A 24,723-nucleotide genomic window follows, 5' to 3' on the forward strand; every position below is an offset into this window, starting at 1 on the left:
CTGATGTTACAATACTCAATGAAAGCTAGGAATTAAAACTTAACTTTTATCACCATATTAATATGAAATCACTTCATATACCTCTAAAGTTTAACAAAAATTGATCATGATGGACCAAAAGAACACAAACATATATAAATGTATATTAATCACAAAAATGGTCACAAAGCACTTCACTAAGGGAAGTACACCGGGGCACTCCACAGCATACTGACTAACCACTATAAGAATTGGAGGGCTAAAACACAAAAATCATTTAAAAATATAATTTTATTGAGTACAATGTAAAAAGTTATCATCATGACATGATAATAATACGACTTATTAGCAGGGGACAACATCTGCACAACACCTCTGTAAATCGCTCAAAATCAACGTAAAGAGGGATATATAGGCCGATCCGTGAACTGCATAAAATCAAAGCATATCCCCATCTATTTAAATAGAGCTGACAGCACTTACAAATTTACTGAGTGCTCATCTAGTGCCACACAGATGAGCGGCCAAACCTCATGCCCAATATCCCACAATATATGGTACACATACCTAGTTAAAGTATAGCGGCTACAGAGGTGGTGGCGCTCCTCGACGTGCGTTTCGCGTGTAATCGCTTGATTGATCACGATGGACCAAAAGAACACAGACATATATAAATGTTTGCAGAGGGGACGGCGGATAATCCCTAACTAATGCCTCAACCCACAGGAACACCCTGATGGTGGGTGGCCTGTGGTCCCGTGCCTGCCCTATCTCACCCTCGAAGTGCCCTAAATATTCCCAACACAGACATATATAAATGTATGCAGAGGGGACGGCGGGTAATGTGCGCTGGGGGGGGGGAATCCCTAATATGTCCCTAACTAATGCCTCAACCCACAGGAACACAGGAGCTGAGATATATACCGGGCTTTCAGGCTACACCTTTTTATTTGTCCTGAGCTATAAATCAAATATATGTATCCAGCTTAATTATGTACCGGGCTTAATTGATTGCGGCGTTCTTGACCATACCTCAGGTAATCTGGCATTGTATACATCTATACCTGAGGGCTTCTCTATTTGTCTTGGGCCAGCTATCAATTTTATGTGTAAAGATTTGAGTATTGATGTCTGAAACTATCAATTGATTGTCTCACGGAAGCGTATTAACTGCCTATGGATTAACATCTACACGGTCTACTGGATTATTCCACAATTTTCTATCAGATTGGGAACTGGTACAATCAACGTTTCTTGAGTTTTAGGCCTGATCACGTGTATTGATTGCTATATGTGCAAATAGATGCTTCGGATATTTAATGTATTAACAACCAGATTTAACTGTATCGTTATCTTTTTATGGTTTGATTATCAGTTTGTTACTGTGTCGTTTTTTCTGGACCAATTTGTTTAGTACTTTTCACTTTTTGCCCCATTTTTCCCCTGATGAGCCAGTTACTGGGGAAACGCGTTGGGAATATTTAGGGCATTGCGAGGGTGAGATAGGGCAGACACGGGACCACAGACCACTCACCATCAGGGTGTTCCTGTGGGTTGAGGCATTAGTTAGAGACATATTAGGAACTTTTTCCCCCCTAGCGCACATTACCTGCCCTCCACTCTGCATACATTTATATATGTCTGTGTTGGGAATATTTAGGGCATTTCGAGGGTAAGATAGGACAGGCTTGGGACCACAGGCCACCCACTATCAGGGTGTTCCTGTGGGTTGAGGCATTAGGTAGGGACATATTAGAGATTTTTTTCCCCCTTAGCGCACATAACCCGCCCTCCCCTCTGCATACATTTATATATGTCTGTGTTATTTTGGTCCATCATGATCAATGTTTGTTACACTTTAGAGGTATATGAAGTGATTTAATATTAATGTGGTGATTAAAAGTTAAATTTTAATTCCTAGCGTTCTGTGACTCCTTTGATATATAGCAGGAATTTTCGACATGAGTATCTAATCAGTATTGAACATTCTAGTTTGGTTTACTATACTCAATGCTCTGTAATGCCGCTATTAGACATCCTGTACTGCCAACATATCTTTTACCTGGACAGTATGCACTGAAATCTGTTTGAAGGGGCACCAGCTCATAACTTATGGAACTACGTTACAGGAAGTTTTATAGGCATTATCTCATCTAGACAATACCTTCTCTATCAACAATTGCCCAAGCAATCTGGAAATCTAGTGTTGCCATTAAAGGGCTACCATGTAAGGCTGGAAATGTTTCTGTCAGTTTTCCATCAGAAGAACAGAAAAAGAAAAGAAAAAAATGGATCCTGTGCATCAGTTATGCACATCTGGCATCCGTTTGAGCCATTTCCATTTGATGTCCGTTTCTTTTAGACGGGAAGAAAAAGTCTTGCATGCAGTACTTTTTTTCCACCTAAAAAATGGATCTCAGACAGAAATGGCTCAAATGGATGCCCAATATGCCTAACTGATGCACATGATCCATTTTTTTTTTTACAGGATCCATGTTTTTTCTTTATTTTTCTGTTCTTCGGACGAATCAGAAGAATGCAAACATAATGGTGATGTGAACTTTCCCTTTTTCGGATCAACTGCAAACTGTGGCACCACAAGAAATGTACGATGCCACATATAACCTTCCAATTGGCAGATCCAGTGTAAGGTGCAGCCAGTGGTGTGCTCACCATAAGGATACACCACACCAGTTCTATGAGGCTGTGGTGGTGGGGAAGGGGGGGGGGGGGCAAGTGCTGGACTCCATCTTCTGCTTCCTGACATAAATCCACAGCATTTTCCTGCAGCTGCCACTATAGGGAGCTCAGTGCTGAGAGATATTTACAGCTTCCATTGCTTTAAATGGTAACTGTATAAATTGTTATGCACTGAGCTCCTATCGAGTTGGATATAGGCAGCCAGTTTTACAGCATACGGACACATACTGAATAATTTGAGTGCACCCAAACGTTATTGTAAATTATTGCAAAATATGGTGCAAATTGGAGTAATCTGGTGCAACTAGCTTTAGAAAAAACTACTGCTCCTAGCTTGCAAAAGGGGCATTGTGCCACAATTCTGCTCAAAAGTTCTCTTGCAAAGTAAGTCAACTAATAGTTGGTATAAAGTTAAACAAAACGGTCTAGCTATGCAACAAATTAATTATCAACCATGAGCCACTGTGATAAATCTGCTTCAGGTGTAGACAGTTTATCTAAGCCTATGTCATCTATAGGATTAGTACATCTGCCCCACTATGTGAAGGGAAGCACTGGGGAGATTTATTAATGTACTAGCAGCAGTTGTAAATACATTGAGAAATTTGGTTTTTAGGCCTCATGCACATCGTGTGTTAGGGTGTTTCATTTTTCCAAAGATTTTCATATGACTTTGCTTACGCCCGAGTCTCAGTGATGTAAAATATACAGTTGCAAGAAAAAGTATGTGAACGCTGCACAAATTGGTCATAAAATGTGATCTGATCTTCATCTAAGTCACAACAATAGACAATCACAGTCTGCTTAAACTAATAACACACAAATAATTTAATGTTACCATGTTTTTATTGAACACACCATGTAAAGGGTTCACATACTTTTTCTTGCAACTGTATATATGCCAAATTTCAAGAAGATTGGATAATATTCAGGGGTTGCACACATTGATCACTTTTATTACTACTCTCACTCCTGTACCTAGGAGGTTGGTCTAAAAACAACTTCAGTTTCAGGATCCCAGGGGCTCTGCATCAAGCAAGGTGAATGGCAAAGGCAATATATGCACTTCAAATTGTCCTCTTCACTAAACAGTTGAATATTCCTCAACGAGAATTGAAAGGAATGAAATGGGTTGCACATTTTGTCAGCCTCAAATATGTTCGCTTTTTGCACGAGCCAATTGTAAGTCGATGGGCTCCAAAGAATGAGTTGGATATGCTACAGCTTCTGAGCACTTACCCAGATGCAGAAGTAAAAAAAGTGCTCTCGCAGTTACAAAGAGACACCTTTGGTATTTGTCAGAAACAAACGTAGGATTGGCTTTTTTGGACGAACGCATTACTCAGACTGTTGAGGAAAATATGACTAAAAATGTAGAAACCAAACCTGCAAAGAAAAAGGAAATGAAATGATTAGAGGGTAAAAACCTACAAAACGGATTCCAAAAAAGTTGGGACACTAAACAAATTGTGAATAAAAACTGAATGCAATGATGTGGAGATGGCAAATGTCAATATTTTATTTGTAATAGAACATAGATGACAGATCAAACGTTTAATCCGAGTAAATGTATCATTTTAAAAGGAAAAATATGTTGATTCAAATTTTCACAGTGTCAACAAATCCCCAAAAAGTTGGGACAAGTAGCAATAAGAGGCTGGAAAAAGTAAATTTGAGCATATCGAAGAGCTGGAAGACCAATTAACACTAATTAGATCAATTGGACACATGATTGGGGATAAAAAGAGCTTCTCAGAGTGGCAGTGTCTCTCAGAAGCCAAGATGGGTAGAGGATCACCAATTCCCACAATGTTGCGCAGAAAGATAGTGGAGCAATATCAGAAAGGTGTTACCCAGCGAAAAATTGCAAAGACTTTGCATCTATCATCATCATCTGTGCATAACATCATCCGAAGATTCAGAGAATCTGGAACAATCTCTGTGCGTAAGGGTCAAGGCCGTAAAACCATACTGGATGCCCGTGATCTCCGGGCCCTTAAACGACACTGCACCACAAACAGGAATGCTACTGTAAAGGAAATCACAGAATGGGCTCAGGAATACTTCCGGAAACCATTGTCAGTGAACACAATCCACCGTGCCATCCGCCGTTGCCAGCTGAAACTCTACAGTGCAAAGAAGAAGCAATTTCTAAGAAAGATCCACAAGCTCAGGTGTTTTCACTGGGCCGGGGATCATTTAAAATGGAGTGTGGCAAAATGGAAGACTGTTCTGTGGTCAGACGAGTCACGATTCGAAGTTCTTTTTGGAAATCTGGGACGCCATGTCATCTGGACCAAAGAGGACAAGGACAACCCAAGTTGTTATCAACGCTCAGTTCAGAAGCCTGCATCTCTGATGGTATGGGGTTGCATGAGTGCGTGTGGCATGGGGAGCTTGCATGTCTGGAAAGGCACCATCAATGCAGAAAAATATATTCAGGTTCTAGAACAACATATGCTCCCATCCAGACGTCATCTCTTTCAGGGAAGACCCTGCATTTTTCAACAAGATAATGCCAGACCACATTCTGCATCAATCACAACATCATGGCTGCGTAGGAGAAGGATCCGGGTACTGAAATGGCCAGTCTGCAGTCCAGATCTTTCACCTATAGAGAACATTTGGCGCATCATAAAGAGGAAGGTGCAACAAAGAAGGCCCAAGACGATTGAACAGTTAGAGGCCTGTATTAGACAAGAATGGGAGAGCATTCCTATTTCTAAACTTGAGAAACTGGTCTCCTCGGTCCCCAGACGTCTGTTGAGTGTTGTAAGAAGAAGGGGAGATGCCACACAGTGGTGAAAATGGCCTTGTCCCAACTTTTTGGGGATTTGTTGACACCATGAAATTCTGATTCAACATATTTTTCCCTTAAAATTGTACATTTTCTCAGTTTAAACTTTTGTTCTGTGATTTATGTTCTATTCTGAATAAAATATTAGAAGTTGGCACCTCCACATCATTGCATTCAGTTTTTATTCACGATTTGTATAGTGTCCCAACTTTTTTGGAATCCGGTTTGTAGTTTTTGAAGGAAAAGACCTGAGCCATTTCGTTACTAATAAATCAAAGACGTTCTTTGAATTGTTTGGGATCCACGGCATGACAGAATACTGCAGTGATTCTCTAAGAAGCCATGTGAACGCTCTTAAGGTGGTCAATGATACCGCAGAAAGAGGAATTGCTCTGATAAAAAGGTTTAACGAATCGGTCAGGGATGAACAACAAAAACTATTCTTGTGGAGGGTAGTCGAGCATCACAGAAAAGTCATCACCAAGCTAACAAAAGAAGGGATTGCATCGTTCAAAGTTGATTAACATCACACATGTTTTGCCTATCATACTACCTATTAATCTTAGTGTCTAGTTTAAATATTATTTTAAGTTTGTGATTTCTAGTTTTTTCCAATAAAAGTAATTAACATAAACATTTTTTTATTTTTTGCCTTTTAGATAACTGATTAAAGTGTGCAACCTCTAAATATTATCCAATCTTTTACATCACTGAGATTCGGGCGTAAGTAAAGTCTGCAAACATTTTACATTTAATTTTTTTCCATTACAAAATGAAACACCCTAGTGTCCGTATTTCAATCTGCAAACCACGCATCCGCTAAATACAAATAACTTCTGTGTGTACGCTGCATTTTGCTCACTTCCAACAATAGAAGTGACTATTCTTGTTCGCAGTGCAACCCAGAATAAGATACTGTATGTTCCATGATTTGTGGACCGGCCAGGTGATCCTCAAAAAATATGTCCCTCAATAAGTCAGTGTGCTAAAAAATGCAGACAGCAGATGAATGAAAAATACAAAGTCAGATTGCAATGCTCACCCGGCTGTTCAAAATCCAAGGGAGGCACGGATAGACGTCAGGAACCAAGTGCCAAATGCAAAAAATCAAACAGGAGAAAAATTCAGCTTCCCAAGAAAAGTGATAATCTTTAACCCCTTAAGGACCAGGCTCATTTTCACCTTAAGGACCAGGCCATTTTTTGCAAATCTGACCAGTGTCACTTTAAGTGCTGATAACTTTAAAACGCTTTTACTTATACAGGCCATTCTGAGATTGTTTTTTCGTCACATATTGTACTTCATGACACTGGTAAAATAAAGTCAAAAAAATTAATTTTTTTGCATAATAAAATACCTAATTTACCAAAAATTTGGAAAAATTAGCAAATATCAAAGTTTCAGTTTCTCTACTTCTGTAATACATAGTAATACCCCCAAAAATTGTGATGACTTTACATTCCCCATATGTCTACTTAATGTTTATAGCATTTTGGGAATGATATTTTATTTTTTGGGGATGTTACAAGGGTTAGAAGTTTAGAAGCAAATTTTGAAATTTTTCAGAAATCTTCAAAATCCCACTTTTTATGGACCAGTTCAGGTTTGAAGTCACTTTGTGAGGCTTAGATAATAGAAACCTCCCAAAAATGACCCCATTCTAGAAACTACACCCCTCAAGGTATTCAAAACTGTTTTTACAAACTTTTTTAACCCTTTAGGTCTTCCACAAGACTTCATGGCAAAAAGACATACATTTTAAGAATTTTGATTTTTGGGAAAATTTTCCAATATAATCAATTTTTTCCTGGAAAAAAACAAGGGTTAACTGCCAAACAAAACTCAAAATGGGTTGCCCTGCTTCTGTAGTTTGCAGAAATACCCCATATGTGGTCGTAAACTACTGTTTGGCCGAACGGGAGGACATAGAAGGAGGGGAACACCATATGGGTTTTGCAAGGCAGATTTTGCAGGACTGGTTTTGTTTATACCATGTCCCATTTCAAGCCCCCCCTTGTACCCCTAGAATAGAAATTGCAAAAAAGTGACTCCATCTAAGAAAGTACACCCCTCAAGGTATTCAAAACTGGGTTTACAAACTTTGTTAACCCTGTAGGTGTTCCACAAGAGTTAATGGCAGATGGAGAAACAATTTAGAAATTTCTATTTTTTGGAAAATTTTCAATTTTAACCCATTTTTTACAGCAATAAAGTAAGGGTTAACAGCCAAACAAAACTCAAAATGGGTTGCCCTGCTTCTGTAGTTTGCAGAAATACCCCATATGTGGTCGTAAACTACTGTTTGGCCAAACGGGAGGACATAGAAGGAGGGGAACACCATATGGGTTTTGCAAGGCAGATTTTGCAGGACTGGTTTTGTTTATACCATGTTCCATTTCAAGCCCCCCCTTGTACCCCTAGAATAGAAATTGCAAAAAAGTGACTCCATCTAAGAAAGTACACCCCTCAAGGTATTCAAAACTGGGTTTACAAACTTTGTTAACCCTGTAGGTGTTCCACAAGAGTTAATGGCAGATGGAGAAACAATTTAGAAATTTCTATTTTTTGGAAAATTTTCAATTTTAACCCATTTTTTACAGCAATAAAGTAAGGGTTAACAGCCAAACAAAACTCAATATGGGTTGCCCTGATTCTGTAGTTTGCAGAAACACCCCACATGTGGCCGTAAACTACTGTACGGACACACGGTAGGGCGTAGAAGGAAAGGTGTGCCGTGTGGTTTTTGGAAAGCAGATTTTGCTGGACTAATTTATTTACACCATGTCCCATTTGAAGCCCCCCTGATGCACCCCTAGAGTAGAAACTCCATAAAAGTGACCCCATCTAAGAAACTACACCCCTCAAGGCATTCAAAACTGGTTTTACAAACTTTGTTAACCCTTTAGGTGTTCCACAAGAGTTATTGGCAAATGGAGATGAAATTCGAGAATTTACATTTTTTGCCAAATTTATTATTTGCTCCATTTTTTCCAGTAACAAAGCAAGGGTTAACAGCCAAACAAAAGTCTATATTTATTGCCCAGATTCTGTAGTTTGCAGAAACACCCCATATGTGGCCGTAAACTACTGTACGGGCACACGGTAGGGCGTAGAGGGAAAGGTGCGGCGTGTGGCTTTTAGAAGGCAGATTTTGCTGGACTGGTTTATTTACACCATGTCCCATTTGAAGCCCCCCTAGAGTAGAAACTCCATAAAAGTGACCCCATCTAAGAAACTACACCCCTCAAGGTATTCAAAACTGGTTTTCCAAACTTTGTTAAGCCTTTAGGTGTTCCACAAGAGTTATTGGCAAATGGAGATGAAATTCGAGAATTTAAATTTTTTGCCAAATTTTTTATTTACTCCATTTTTTCCAGTAACAAAGCAAGGGTTAACAGCCAAACAAAAGTCTATATTTATTGCCCAGATTCTGTCGTTTGCAGAAACACCCCATATGTGGCCGTAAACTACTGTACGGGCACACAGTAGGGCGTAGAGGGAAAGGTGCGGCGTGTGGCTTTTAGAAGGCAGATTTTGCTGGACTGGTTTATTTACACTATGTCCCATTTGAAGCCCCCCTGATGCACCCCTAGAGTAGAAACTCCAAAAAAGTGACCCCATTTTAGAAACTACGGGATAGGGTGGCAGTTTTGTTGGTACTAGTTTAGGGTACATATGATTTTTGGTTGCTCTATATTACACTTTTTGTGAGGCAAAGTAACAAAAAATTGCTGTGTTGGCACCATTTTTATTTTTTGTTATTTACAACATTCATCTGACAGGTTAGATCATGTGGTACTTTTATAGAGCAGGTTGTCACGGACGCGACAATACCAAATATGACAACTTTTTTTGGTTGTTTGTTTCAGTTTTACATAACAAAGCATTTGAAAAAAAAAATGATTCTTTAGTGTCTCCACATTCTGAAAGCCATAGTTTTATTTATTTTTTGGGCGACTGTCTTGTTTAGGGGCTCATTTTTTTCGGGATGAGATGACTGTTTGATTGGCACTATTTTGGGGTGCGTATGACTTTTTGATCGCTTGCTATTACACTTTTTGTGATCTAAGGTGACAAAAAAATGGCTTTTTTTACACCGTTTTTATTTTTTATATTTTACGGTATTCACCTGAGGGGTTAGATCATGTGATATTTTTATAGAGCAGGTTATTACGGACGCAGTGATACCTAATATATATACTTTTTTTTTATTTATGTCAGTTTTACACAATGATTTCATTTTTGAAACAAAAAAAATCATGTTTTAGTGTCTCCATAGACTGAGAGCCATTGTTTTTTCAGTTTTTGGGCGATTATCTTAGGTAGGGTCTCATTTTTTGCGGGATAAGATTACGGTTTGATTGGCACTATTTTGGGGTGCGTATGACTTTTTGATCGCTTGCTATTACACTTTTTGTGATCTAAGGTGACAAAAAAATGGCTTTTTTTACACAGTTTTTATTTTTTATTTTTTACGGTATTCACCTGAGGGGTTAGATCATGTGATATTGTTATAGAGCAGGTTATTACGGACGCAGTGATACCTAATATATATACTTTTTTTTTATTTATGTCAGTTTTACACAATGATTTCATTTTTGAAACAAAAAAAATCATGTTTTAGTGTCTCCATAGTCTGAGAGCCATAGTTTTTTCAGTTTTTGGGCGATTATCTTGGGTAGGGTATGATTTTTGCGGGATGAGATGGCGGTTTGATTGGCACTATTTTGGGGTGCGTATGACTTTTTGATCGCTTGCTACTACACTTTTTGTGATGTAAGATGACAAAAAATGGCTTTTTTTACACCGTTTTTTATTTTTTATTTTTACGGTATTCACCTGAGGGATTAGGTCATGTGATATTTTTATAGAGAAGGTTAATACGGACGCGTCAATACCCAATATATAAATATTTTTTTTATTTATTTAAGTTTTACACAATGATTTCATTTTTGAAAAAAAAAAAATAATGTTTTAGTGTCTTCATAGTCTGAGAGCCATAGTTTTTTCAGTTTTTGGGCGATTGTACTATGTAGGGGCTCATTTTTTGTGGGATGAGGTGACGGTTAGATTGGTACTATTTTGGGGGGCATACGCCGTTTTGATCGCTTGGTGTTGCACTTTTAGTGATGTAAGTTGACAAAAATGGCTTTTTTATACACAGTTTTTATTTTTTATGGTGCCTATCGGATGGGGTGGATCATGTAATATATTTATAGAGCCGTTCGTTACGGACGCAGCGATACCTAATATGTGTGTTTTTTCTTTTTTTTTCAATTTTTTATTAGAAAATCAGGGGAATGGGGCTTTTTTTTTTTTTTTTTTTTTTTTTACTTGAAACTTTATTTTTTTATTCCAAACACTTTTTTTTTAAACTTTTTTTTAAAACTTTATTTCTATCCCACTCTGATCCCCTCTGCAATGCATTACAATACATCTGTATTGTAATGCATTGCCTGTTAGTGTATGACACTGAGTCATACACTAACTGGTTGCCTAGGAGACCCAGCCTGAGGCTGGATCTCCTCGGCTCCCGTAGAAGGCAGTTCCTGATGCCGTGCAGGGCATTGGGCAGCCTCTGCACGGCATCGGGCTGCCTTGTCACGCATCGGGTCCCCGCCACAGCAGCGCGGGGACTCGATTCGATCACTCACCTGCCGCAAACAACTTCTATGTCGCGGTCCGCGCGGACCGCGGCATAGAAAGGGTTAATCCGCCGGCATCGCTGTTTTTACAGCAGGGGCCCGGCTACCAGGGACTGCCGGACCCCTGCAGTGATCGGGTGCGCACCGCTCCGGTGCCCGCCCGATCATCCTGCCGTACATGTAAGGCGGAATGCATTCTGGCAATGCATCCCCCGCCGTACATGTACGGCGTTCTGCGCTAAGGGGTTAATACATACGTGCCTTAAAAGCCGACATACAATACATACATGTCTATGCGTTTCAGATCACAAAAATGTGGACCCTTATGACCAATGAGTAAGGGTCCACATTTTTGTGATACGAAACTCGTAGACATGTATGCATTGTATGTCGGCTTTTAAGGCACGTTTAAAGATTATCACTTTTCTAAGGGCCCTTTCACACTTGCGTTGGCCGGTTCCGGCATAGAGTTCCGTCGTCGGGGCTCTATGCCGGAACAATCCTGATCAGGATTATCCTAATGCATTCTGAATGGAGAGAAATCCGTTCAGGATGCATCAGGATGTCTTCCGTTCCGGAACGGAACGTTTTTTGGCCGGAGAAAATACCGCAGCATGCAGTACTTTTTGCTCCGGCCAAAAATCCTGAACACTTGCCGCAAGGCCGGATCCGGAATGAATGCCCATTGAAAGGCATTGATCCGGATCCGGCCTTAAGCTAAACGTTGTTTCGGCGCATTGCCGGATACGACGTTTAGCTTTTTCTGAATGGTTACCATGGCTGCCGGGACGCTAAAGTCCTGGCAGCCATGGTAAAGTGTAGCAGGGAGCGGGGGAGCAGCATACTTACCGTCCGTGCGGCTCCCGGGGCGCTCCAGAGTGACGTCAGGGCGCCCCAGGCGCATGGATGACGTGATCGCATGTACACGTCATCCATGCGCCTGGGGCGCTCTGACGTCATTCTGGAGCGCCCCGGGAGACGCACGGACTGTAAGTATGCCGCTCCCCCGCTCCCCGCTACTACTATGGCAACCAGGACTTTAATAGCGTCCTGGCTGCCATAGTAACACTGAAAGCATTTTGAAGACGGATCCGTCTTCAAATGCTTTCCGTACACTTGCGTTTTTCCGGATCCGGCGTGTACCTCCGGCAAGTGGAGGACACGCCGGATCCGGACAACGCAAGTGTGAAAGGGCCCTTAGGAAGCTGGATTTTTCTTCTGCTTGATTTCTATGAATGAAAAATATGGTCGTGTGCATGAAGCCTTAGAATGAGCGCCATATTTAAAAAGTACCAGTTCCACTTTGCATTGCAAAACCTGTAAGCCATGGGTAAAACACAGAGCAGTAATTGGCATGTTGCAGATAGAAAACTCACTGTTCTACTCAGTATACACTGGAGGTTTTCTCCACTATGTGTGGATGAGATTTCTAAAATTAAATTCATTATACTAGTACTGTAGATATTCCACAACCAATTCTGCTGCAAAGAATCTGCAGCATTTAAACCACATGTGGCTGTACCCTCAAAGGGGTTGTATCACTTCAGTAACTGGCATTTATTATGTAGAGAAAGTTAATACAAACCACTTACTAATGTATTGTGATTGTCCGTATTGCTTGCTTCGCTTGCTGGAGTCATTTTTCCATCACATTATACACTGTTCGTTTCCATGGTTACGACCATCCTGCAAGTGCTTGCACACTATAGAAAAAAGCACCAGCCCACGTGTGCTCCCACGGTCTCAACTACCAAAGAAGCCGGCATTTTTTCCTATAGTGTGTGAGGACAGCCACCGCTGCTGGATTGCAGGGTGTTTACCCAAAACTAGACTCAGAACAGCATAAATTATAGAAATACAAAATCGTTTATTGGACATACACTTGTATAAAACATAGAAATCCATATACATAAGCAGCATTAAATCACACAGGATGATCTCCACAGGTCTGTTACATTATAGTACATATAACTTTGCAATAAAATTTCCCAAGCTGTGAGAAAAAGTAATCAGTCACAGCCCTCAGTCAGTATATATAAAGTGCATAGTGCCTCAGCTAAAAAAAAATGACATAGGGAAAATATATGCAGTAAAGGTAAATACAGACCAAAACAGTCAGGGTGGTCATTACTATGGAAACGAGCAGCTTATAATGTCATGGAAAAATGAATCAAGCCAGCAAGGGAGGCAATATTGACAATCACAATACATTAGTAAGTGCCTTGTATTAACTTTCTGAACATAATAAATGCCACTTGCTTAAGTGAAACAACCCTTTAAGCCACTTTCCTCTTGTGAGACATGTGTAACAACCAAGCTTGCTTCCCTATGTGAGTTCAGTAAAGACCTTAGAACCTTAAATGATAAATGCCAGCTCCTATCAGGTTAACTCCAGCACAGGATGGTTCGAAACCAGAAAATCGAGAGGGAAGTTGAGTCTGAGCCAAAGGATAAAATTCTTTGATCATTATTGGAGCCTCATAAACATTCATAGTAATTCACGGCACACAGACAGGAGCCACACTGACACATTGCAGGTGTCTCACGCACCTTTTGTCCTAATCCATTTTGCAGTGACGTCCTTAGTTACATGTCACACCGAGTCTGCCTGTTTCCATCTGGCATCCATCCGTAGGGAGCCTCAGACACCATTTTTGAGCCCAAAAGATCCTTAGTAACGCTTGAAACTAACAAATTAGGAAGTCTGTATTTGATATGTTGAATAAATTATATCTATTGTCCTCTTTGTTTGTCTCTGTTTTATGTGCAGATGCAGGGAAAATGTAGCATTGAATAGTGACAGTTTAAAAGAATGGATGATCATACTTCTTAATAGGGTGAAAGCAGCACTGACGCAGATGCAAAAATCATTGGGGGTCATTTACAAAGACCAGCATTTTACTAGTCATAAACTAGGCACACCTCTGGAAGTCTGTGCACCTAGTGTAAAAACTCCTCCAGCCCCTGACTGGACTAGTTTTTTTTGTCAACAGTCATGTCTGTTACCAGCCACTCCCAAGTATCAAATGCGGTACATAAAAGCCTGTGTGTCAAAGTATTGTCGCATGGACATTCGAAAAGTCACAAAAAGGGGTCTTGTGGCTATTTTTACACTAAAAACTGGAAAAAAAATTGCAAAAGACTCTCAATGTTCCTTACAAACAGGAACCAAAACAGGAACCAAAAACAATGATTCTCAATGGGATGATTGATTACAGCACTTTCCACTTCTTGTCAATGACACCGATTGTGGACGTTTAACCCCTCAGATGACGTGGTCAATTGTGTCGATGGCATATGAAGTAGCTTTCCCTGGAAGCACTGCACTCCTAGGGCCTGAATGGCTTCCTATTGCAGAGATTGGGGAAGCTGTTCGTTGGTGGTAGAAGGCTGGAGACTGCTGGAGGCTACCAGGCCTATCACAGGTATATTCTTAGGGATGCCTGCAGGTGGCAGTGCTCCATAGGAATATACAGAATTTTCCATACACTACTGTATTAAATCACTATGGGAGACGTAATCTAAAGATCTCATGTTCAGGTCCCCCAGGGGGGTTTTAAAAAAGTAAAAAGTTATTTTAAAGAAACTCCCAAACTATTAAAATATAAATGTATTAAAACACAAGAAAAACACCATAAATGTGGTATCATTGTAAACATACTGACCCAGAAAATGAAAGGCACTGGTCAGTTTTATTACATAGGGAACGCCATAAAAACTAAATCCATAAAAGTATGGCAGAATTGCTTCTTTTTTTTTTTTCAATTCAATCTCATTTGGATTTTTTTTTCCAAGCAAGCAATGTTTAGTGCCATTAGAAAGTACAACTTGTCCCACAAAAAAAACAAGACCTCATACGGCTATGTGAATATAAAAAAAAAAGTTATAAATCCAGGAAGGCATGGAGTGCAAAATTAAAAAACACAAAAATGGAACATCACAGCATCATGAAGAGGTTAGTTGCTAGTTCCCATAAAGAGAAGATAATTGCTGCATGTAATTATTGTAGGAAATGATCAGGAACGAACAGTGTGTTCCAAATATTTGCTGGCACAGTCGGTCCATGTAAAGATGTCTTAACACATGCTAATACCTTAGCCACTTTGTCCCTGATGTCCCTATGCGCAACACGCATATACAAAATGAGGCAACTAAATGGTTCAGTCATCATATACGTAGAAATAAAACTGTCTCACTTGAGACATGTGAACTTGACAGTTGAACATCGTGGTCTTGGTCCCCTCTTCCTAGGATCCTGCATACTTGAAAAAATGTATGTTTTATAATATGGGAATGGGCCCTTAGGGGCAACAATGGAGGTGCTGTTGCACCTAGGTGCTTCCAGAGGCTCTGCTAACTGCCCTTAATGCCGTGACCCCGCCAATGACTGACAAGGTCATGCAGTGGTGAAGACAAACTAATGCCTTGCCCTGAAGTCTTGAGGGGGCTCGTTCAGTGGACACGCTGTATCGGGATGGAGGAGCTCCTAGGGGCTCATTTGCATCTGATGACAGAAGCCCTTTACACATGCACAGAAACAATCTCCTTCCAAGACTGTTGCAGAATTGTACTACAGCATTATCCATTCATTTCTATTAGGGTAGGACACAAGAAAGGGAAAGCTATGGGACTTACATACTGTATTGGTTAGATCACGCTGTCTGAGTTGTATCCCCACCCACCACTTCAGACTGGGATTGTATAAATAAAGTCACTGTCTAGCCCAGGCATAACACAAATGCACAAGACTTTTAAAAACTTCATAATCAAAACGTATAATGACTCCTCCTTACCATTGTTGTCCTCCTGTTGGAGATCGGTCTGATCAATACCTTCTGACTGTGGCTCCTCCTCTTCCTTACAATGCTGATATTTGGCAGCACAAGAGTGAGGCTCTGTGACTCTTTTTGAAGAGCATACACTAAGATCTGAAATACAAACCAGTTCATTGTACAGTGTTATAGAAAACTGTACTAAACTTAGCTTACTAGTTAAAATGACCTTAAAGAGGTATTCCGGTTGAGTCCTACCACTGGGCTCCCCAACACTCACAAGAATGGGTACCCTCCATGGGAGTACCCTCAAATCGACGGAGTGGCAGGTCAGGCATGTAAATTGCCGCTTCATTCATCTCTATTGAACTTCCAGAGACAGCCAGAGTACAGTGCTCATATATTTCCAGAACTCCCATAGAGATGGGAGATGCTCCGTTTGTTTCAGGGTTGGGGGATACCCGTTCTCGTGATTACTGTTCCCAGCAGTAGGACTCCCACTGATCTAATAGTTATGCTCTAGCCCGTGAATAGGGGATAACCTTTAACAACCGAAATACCCCTATAAGTAAGGGAAAGAAACAATATTCTGTCCCACTTCTGATGAAACAGATTAGCATGGGTGCTGAAATGAAATTCACATGGCCGCGAATAGCCTATAAAAGAAAAAAAAACTCACATTATCTTGCCCAAGAGAGATAGTTGCTCCTCACTGAACACAGCAGGACCTGTGCTCCCAGTGTGATAAGATCATGCTGGGAGCGAAGGTCCTGCTGCATTCAATGAGGAGCCAGTGTTCTGCACATGCAAGTGAGTGAGGTATTTTTGTAACCCCTGAAAGACCTATTTCTGCCTAGTTCACCCGTTTTTAACAGCCATTAGACGGGTGTACTCCTGTCTGTCTAAACGGCCACGAAAACAGCCAAGAAACAGGACGTGTTCTATTTTTTTTATGGAGGCTATTCGCGGCCATGTGATTAGTTTCACTGACTTCAATTGGTTGTAAAACTGGCCCTATGAAAGACGTCAACCACACAGCCATTTTTCCCATTCGTGTGAATGTAACCTTAAAGGGGTTGTTTCACTTCAAAAAGTGCCATTTATCATGTACAGAAAGTTAATACAAGCCATTTAATAATATATTGTTATTCTCCATATTGCTTCCTTTGCTGGCTGGATTAATTTTTCTGTCACATTATACACTGCTTGTTTCCATGGTTACAGACCACCCTGCAATACATCAGTGGTGGTCGTGCTTGCACAATATAGGAAAAAGCACTAGCCTATGTGCGCTCTCATCGTTCCGGCCATCAGAGGCTGACGCTTTTAAGAGAAAAGATGCTCCAGAAGATGTCAGAGCTGTTAGAAAGAATAAATAAAAAGAATGGAAACAAAAATGTAAACCTAAAAACGTGCATAAAGCAAATTTATGGTCCAAAAACATATTGTGAAGGCGCAACACAGCAAGTGATTTTACCTGCTGGTTGTGGCTGCTCCGGATAGCTCACAGAATCCATACTTGTATCCACGTCTAAAAAGAAAGGGATTAATAAAACACTGCTTTGCTTTCATAGAATAGTTGAAACAATCACAGATTAGGCCAATTCACAGGTTCTAGGGTGTTGACATGAAAAAGTTGCTGCTGCCAGTTGGTGCCACTTATGAGCTGTCCAATATCCGCAGGTGTTGCAGAAATGTTAATCCTGGCCACTTTTCTCTCCTTGGTACCAGATACTGGTCCAACATCATATGGGTCAATATATAAATAAAACTGAAAGCAGCCCTGGAAGTGGCTGCAAATCATTTTGTGAACAGAAGATAAAGAAGAATAATGCCTTATTCACACGTCAGTCTTTTCCATCAGAGATTGTGAGCCTCCACAGACATAAGGTATAAGGTAAAGATCTGTACATGTTTTGTATTTAGATGTGCACCTAGTTTTGACTCAAAATCACTGATGGAAATCACTGACCAAACACTGACTGTGTGAATGAGGCATAAGATTGTGAGGTTTCCCTTGCAGCATTCATCTCTTATAGCACTGACCATGTGGCTCTCTAATGTGGGATCTATTCTTCTATGATCCTATTTCAGTCAACGTTCAATTGCTTATCATTTTTTTTTTTCATTTACATTTTGCGGTTGTACAGTACGTGGCCACACCTGCTGTTTTTCATAAATAAGCCAATGTAAAAGAAAACTGCATCCACATTAATGATTAAGTACAAGAGATCATAGAAACCTGCTAAGAGTTTCCCAATATTAGCGCCTCTCAATCAGTGTAAGGCCTCCTACAAACGACTGTAGTTTTGCGTCATGTCGGATCCGCATGCAGACCCATTAATTTCTATGGGTACACAAAAAATGCTGACAGTATACGGATGTTATCCGTGTAGCCGTTCCGCAAATTATATAACGTCTCCTATTTTTGTCAGTTGTGCTGACAAGAACGGATATGGTTGTGTGCATGAGGCGTAGGCTGTAGCTACATGAGCTAACACTGTCATGCATCGCTCCAAACCAATACAGATATGTGCTTGATTTTGTTATTAAAGGTGTTGTCTCATCAAAGACCAATTCCTTTAAACAACAAATCTATGATTTTACTGTTACCAACTGTGGCCAGCCAGGCTTTTCGAAATGTAGTATTTTATGGTGGCCATATATGAACTTGTGATAAAAGGACAGCTTGAGTCCCCCAGAATGAGAAGCGCTGATTCTGGCTCCTAGAGTAGGGTCCCTAAGGGTGCTCTCAATGATATCCATATGACCTTTAATATTTTTAAACAAGTCGAAATGTTGTTTGGCTGCGCTCACCTGAATAGACAGCACTCTGGAAGGCACGGAGTGGAGGTGGAAACAGTAAACTCCATAAAGACAGAAGAAATATCAGTGGTGAAGTCCAGCTTATCCAAAAGTGGTTTGCTTTATTGAATAACAAATGAAATGAATGCAAATAAAATCCACACTCTCCATGAAGTGTCTACGCTTTTCGGACCTCCATAGCTGGGTCCTTTTTCATGACCCAGGGTTCCCTCAATGATATCCATATGCCCTAATATGTCCTTTAATATTTTTAGCACCAAAAACAGTACTGCTGGCCACCAGTGAATGGACATTTCCTCATGGGGACTGGGAATCTGATTTAAACCCAATGGTCTAAAGCCTGTGACATCCTGTGTCAAAATTACAGAAACTATGGCAGACCCCACTATAAGTCAATAGGGTCTGTTGGCACCACACTGTGGTTTCGTTTATATATGGAAGCCATGATGCCAGTGTGAATTTTGCAGAACGGATGCAGACCCTTTCATTTCAATGACATTAAGTAAATAGTTTAAGGCACTATGGATTTTATTATCAAACTCTAAATGGTGTAAATGTATCTTTTTAGCACCTTGGGAGAAACAAGCCAAGTGAAATTTAATTGGCAAGCAATATACCATATTTCCGCTTTATAAGACGCACCTGATGATAAGACGCTGATTAACTACTCCTTGATAGAAAATAGACGTACTACTAATATAAACTGTTAACTGCCTGAATAAGGTACGTTAAAAACATTTATTTAATGTATTATTAAAAATCGGTTCTCCACCAAATCTGACAATCAGGCTAGTGGTATAAATCTGTATAAATGCTATCTCCTCAACTCACACCACCAAAAAGCGTCTCCCTATTAGGTTGTGGGAGCTAGGGGTGGGCGATATGGCCTAAAATCTATATTGTGATATAATTTGAAGCATGTGCGATATGCGATATATATTGCGATATATTATTTCCTTCTGTATGCATACAAAAAATACAAATTACAAAACTTTTCAAGTCGCCATAATCTGCCATCAGACATGTCCCCCAGAGCCAGTGCCATCAGCCCCAAGCCCCATGGCATTTGCCATCATCTGCCATCAGACATGTCCCCCAGAGCCAGTGCCATCAGCCCCAAGCCCCATGGCATTTGCCATCAGACATGTCCCCCAGAGCCAGTGCCATCAGCCCCAAGCCCCATGGCATTTGCCATCAGACATGTCCCACAGAGCCAGTGCCATCAGGCCCAAGCCCCATGGCATTTGACATCATCTGCCATCAGACATGTCCCCCAGAGCCAGTGCCATCAGCCCCAAGCCCCATGGCATTTGCCATCAGACATGTCCCCCAGAGCCAGTGCCATCAGACATGTCCCCCAGAGCCAGTGCCATCAGATCAGCCCCATGGCCATCCTTTGCAAATAGATCCCCCCTCCCGATCCTCCAGCGCCCCCCCCCCCCCCCCCCAGAAGAATCGCTATACTTACCTTTCCTGCAGGGTGCTCGGCAGTCCGCAGGTGTCGTGTCTTCTTCCCAGCATGCATTGGGCGGGACCTGACGTCACACACAGCGTCAGCCAGTGGTACAGTGCGGTGCGGACTGCGGAGTTGGGAGTCGGAGCCATGGAGCGGTGAGAAGCTTCTTCAATTCACTACCACTCCGTGGTCATATAGCAGTCCGGCGATATATGCGATATGGACAAAATCTGTATCGTTGCACAGATTCACATCGTGCATATCGCATATATCACCCACCCCTAGTGGGAGCTACATAAAGCCCATAGGATTAGTTAGGTGATTAAGTCCTAAATCAGTAACATGGTCTGTCCCTTATCATCTATTAACACCGCTAAACACACTGTAGCAAGGGACACGACCCCTGGCAATTTCTGAATGGACTGTCCCTCAACTAAAGCAGCGGCTCTGCATATATCATTGGTCTATTGAAACTGAACATAAGTAGGTGCACTGTGTTGCTTGAGGCGTTTTCCTGCCGATATTGATCAGTATTTCCTCAGGAGCAAAGAGTACCATACACGGTATAGTTCAGATGTATTACTACAACTCTCTAGTGGTGAATGTGTAGCGATAACACCAGCCTATCTGTACTTTTCTTAGGGCTGACTCAGATGTATTACTACAGTAATGGCCAGTTTGCCGTGTTCGCCCGCGAATACATGCGGGCTGCTATCTTAACTCACAAGTCTGGCGATGCACAGGTAAGTAAACCCTTACCTGTGCCTGTGCCACGAGCCGGTCTGAAACAAATGCGGTCACAGCCAGATGAAGGCCCCCGGCGGCTGTTCTCGGAACTGCCTGCTCCCGGTGACCGCCTTACCCGGCACAGGCACAGGTAAGGGCTTACACGGCGAACTGGCCATCACTGATTACTACAACACTCTAGTGGTGAGTGTGTAGCGATAACGCCAGCCTATCTGTACTATTCTTAGGGCTGACTTAGTACATTCAGTAACACAAATGCTGCATGCCTCTGATGGCATGCGTGCAGCACATTAGAGCCTCCGGCAATATGAGGGCCATAGCGTGGGCGATGCCTGCGCTGTTTAAATGGAGAACTCTCCTCCCACTGAGTGGCCAAGCCTCCAGATCAGGAGCCAATGAGACGCGACCATGGAAATTACTCCTCCTGTCATTCTTCTTTCGCTCTAGTGTTGTTATCGTGATCTCCGCTTTATTGGGTTCCCGTAAGTTTTGGGGGACATAAAGCCTGCTTAGATGCATACCATATATTATATATAACAACATTATGGACTACAGTTGTCTGCACACCTCAAATGAAGGGACCAAAATTCAATGCAGTGCTGAATCTGGGGACATCGAGGCACACAGTGCTCTGGTCCTCCTTGTCCCAATCCACTGGCACTATTATGCAATATATGGTACACATTAATCATCCAAGAGCTATCAAAGTCATCATGCAGAAAGGACGCATCACTATTTAATTAGAAGCGTTCAGCCTGCACTTTAAAGGTATCTATCCAAGTACAGGGGGACTCCAGACCCATCCATATCCAAAATTAGTAGTAGTTGAGATGTATGGAGTATCCATACAATTGACAGAGGGCGGACACACAAGTCAAGTAAATCCATATTATTAGAGTCATTCAGACCCTTAGGTTTTATCGTATCCAGAGTAAATATCCATTGGGCCTCCTTTCTCAGGAGTAGAATGTCAATATCACCCCCTCTAGGTGGTAATCTCACATGCTCCACACCGTGGAACATCACACAGTTCATCATTGTGGGGTGGTTAGCCGCAATATGTTGTGCAATAGGGGTATCACCTCGATTGTTTTTTTTAGTGTTTCCCTATGCATCTTCTAAACTCACACTTGGTTTTTCCCACGTACTGTAAACCACACATACATGTTGCCAAGTACACCACTCCCACTGTTCTGCAGTTAATGAAGGACTTAATGTCAAAACTGCGTCCCGTGACAGAGCTTGCAAATTGTCCCCCTTACTGGATCGCCTTACAGAACACAACTGCCACATTTGTATGTGCCATTTGGTTTTCTCGAGTATAACCAGGTCTCACTGGTGGGGGAACTGAATGCACTGTGGACCAATTTGTCCCTTAAGTTACCACCACGGCGATACGTGACCCGAGGGATGATAAGACGCACCTAGGTTTTTGAGGAGGAAAATAAGAAAAAAACATTTTTTTAACCAAAAGGTGTGCTTTTGGTGGGTTTTGAACTGATGGTGGTCTGTGGATGACACTGTTATGGGGGATCTGTGGATGACACTGTTATGGAGGAGATCTGTGGATGATGCACTGTTATGGGGGCATCTGTGGATAATGCATTTTTATGGGGGATCTGTTGATGACACTGTTATGGGGGATCTGTGGATCACACACTGATATGGGGGGAGCTGTGGATGACACTGTTATAGGGGATCTGTGGATGATACTGTTATAGGGGATCTGTGGATGACACACTGTTATGGGGGCATCTGTGGATGATGCATTGTTACGGAGGATCTGTGGATGATGCATGGTTATGGAGGATTTGTGGATGACACTGTTATAGGGGATCTGTGGATGACACACTTATGGGGGATCTGTGGATGATACACTGCTATGGGAATATCTGTGAATGACACTGTTATGCGGGGGATCTGTGGATGACACATATATAGCATCTTATGCTGGTCCCCACTGTGTCTTCTCATGTCCCTGTGTGAATAGCGACCCCAGGGTGTAATGGAGTACAGTGACTGCACCGGGCCCCGCCGCGAGTGCAACAGCAGTTGCCGACCTCCAGCCCCATCTCCCACCCTGCGTGATAGAGGTAAACTGTAACTAATACATCGCAGGCCGCGCTGTGCAGCATAGGGGTGTCAAGGAACCATGAACCAGACGTACAACAAGAGGTAAGTGGAAATAAGAAGGCTTTATTGAAAATCAAGCATAAGGCAAAAGTCCAAACGGATGGCTAAACCGAAGCAGGGTCTTGCGAAGCCAGAGGTCAGGAACCGGAAGGGTAGTCAGACGAAGCCTGGATCAGGAACCAGCAGGGTAGTCAGACGAAGCTTGGATCAGGAACCAGCAGGGTAGTCAGACGAAGCCAGGATCAGGAACCAGAAGCAGCAGCAGTCTTAGAAGCATGTGAACACAGGAGGACCAAGCAAGGAACTGAAGCCACAGACCTCCTATATATATGAGCTAGGCATCCAGCTCCTCCCAGTGGGAAGGAGAAGCCGCAGGGTGGGAGGCTACAAGAAACCCAGAAACCAAGATGGCCGCCAGCACATGTCAAACGAAGGAGAACAGCAAGAAGGTAAGACCATGACAGTACCTCCCCCTCAAGGGCCCCTCCTCCGCGGAGTAAAGAACGGTTTCTGAGGGAAGCGTGCGTGGAAGGCTCGGATCAAGGCAGGAGCATGGACATCTGCGGAGGGAACCCAGGAACGCTCCTCTGGACCATAACCACGCCAATGGACCAAAAACTGCACCCGACCGCGGACCAGGCGTGAGTCCAGGATATTGCTCACCTCATACTCCTCACGATTGCCCACTTGGACCGGACGAGGCCGAGGAAGTGAAACGATTACACACCAGTGGCTTCAACAGGGAGACATGAAACACGTTGGAGATCCGCATGCCAGGAGGAAGCGCAAGGGCATAGGCTACCGGGTTTACCCTGCGAAGCACTCGGAAGGGACCAACAAAGCGAGGCGCCAGCTTGGGAGTGGGCACTCGAAGGTTGAGGTTGCGGGTGGACAACCATACGCGGTCTCCGACCTGGTAGGAAGGAGCGGGCGCTCGTCTGCGATCAGCCTGGAGTCTCTGGCGCTGCGCAGAGACCTCAAGGGACTCTGGATCTGTACCCAAGAAGCACATAGGACGGAAAGGTGATCCTCCACAGCCGGAATATCCTGGGGAGAGAATACCTCCGGTAACACGGCAGGTTGGAACCCATAATTGGCCATGAAGGGAGACGTCCCAGAGGAAGAGTTCACCGCCGTGTTCCTGGCAAACTCAGCCCAAGGCAGGAGGTCAACCCAATTGTCTTGGTGATCGGAGACATAGCAACGAAGGAATTGCTCCAAGGCCTGATTGGATCGTTCTGCGGCCCCATTGGACTGAGGGTGGTAGGCCGAGGAGAAAGAGAGATGAATCCCCAACTGGGAGCAAAAGGCGCGCCAGAACCTGGACACAAACTGACTCCCCCGATCCGACACAATCTCCTTGGGCAAACCGTGCAACCGGAAGACCTCCCTGGCAAAAATCGAGGCCAACTCTTGTGCAGAGGGTAACTTCTTGAGAGGAACACAGTGGCACATTTTGGAAAACCGATCCACAATCATGAGAATGACCGTATGGCCTCGGGATGCAGGGAGGTCCACAATGAAATCCATCCCCAGGTGTGACCATGGACGCTCCCCGGTGGCTATGGGTTGCAAAAGGCCCAACGGAAGGAGCCGAGGGGACTTACTCTGGGCACAAACGGAGCATGCCGCTACATATGCGGCGATGTCGGAACGTAGAGAAGGCCA

At 42.5% G+C, this 24,723-nt stretch overlaps 1 protein-coding gene across 4 annotated transcripts in view; it reads right to left on the minus strand.

The window, feature by feature from the left end:
* Window positions 1-24,723, minus strand: part of IKZF3 (IKAROS family zinc finger 3) — a 130,242-nt gene that overhangs the window by 57,201 nt on the left and 48,318 nt on the right. For 3 of the 4 annotated variants that reach the window (XM_044297297.1, XM_044297294.1, XM_044297293.1), the window contains exons 2-3: window positions 17,371-17,424; window positions 15,915-16,049 (exon numbers count right to left, since the gene is read on the minus strand). In XM_044297297.1, the coding sequence (XP_044153232.1) occupies window positions 15,915-16,049; window positions 17,371-17,424 (189 nt within the window). Of the gene's footprint in view, window positions 1-15,914; window positions 16,050-17,176; window positions 17,253-17,370; window positions 17,425-24,723 lie in introns of all 4 variants that reach the window. The other variant, XM_044297296.1, reaches the window with a different exon arrangement.

The sequence above is a fragment of the Bufo gargarizans genome, chromosome 6, assembly GCF_014858855.1.
Source record: "Bufo gargarizans isolate SCDJY-AF-19 chromosome 6, ASM1485885v1, whole genome shotgun sequence".
Classification (NCBI taxonomy): domain Eukaryota; kingdom Metazoa; phylum Chordata; class Amphibia; order Anura; family Bufonidae; genus Bufo; species Bufo gargarizans.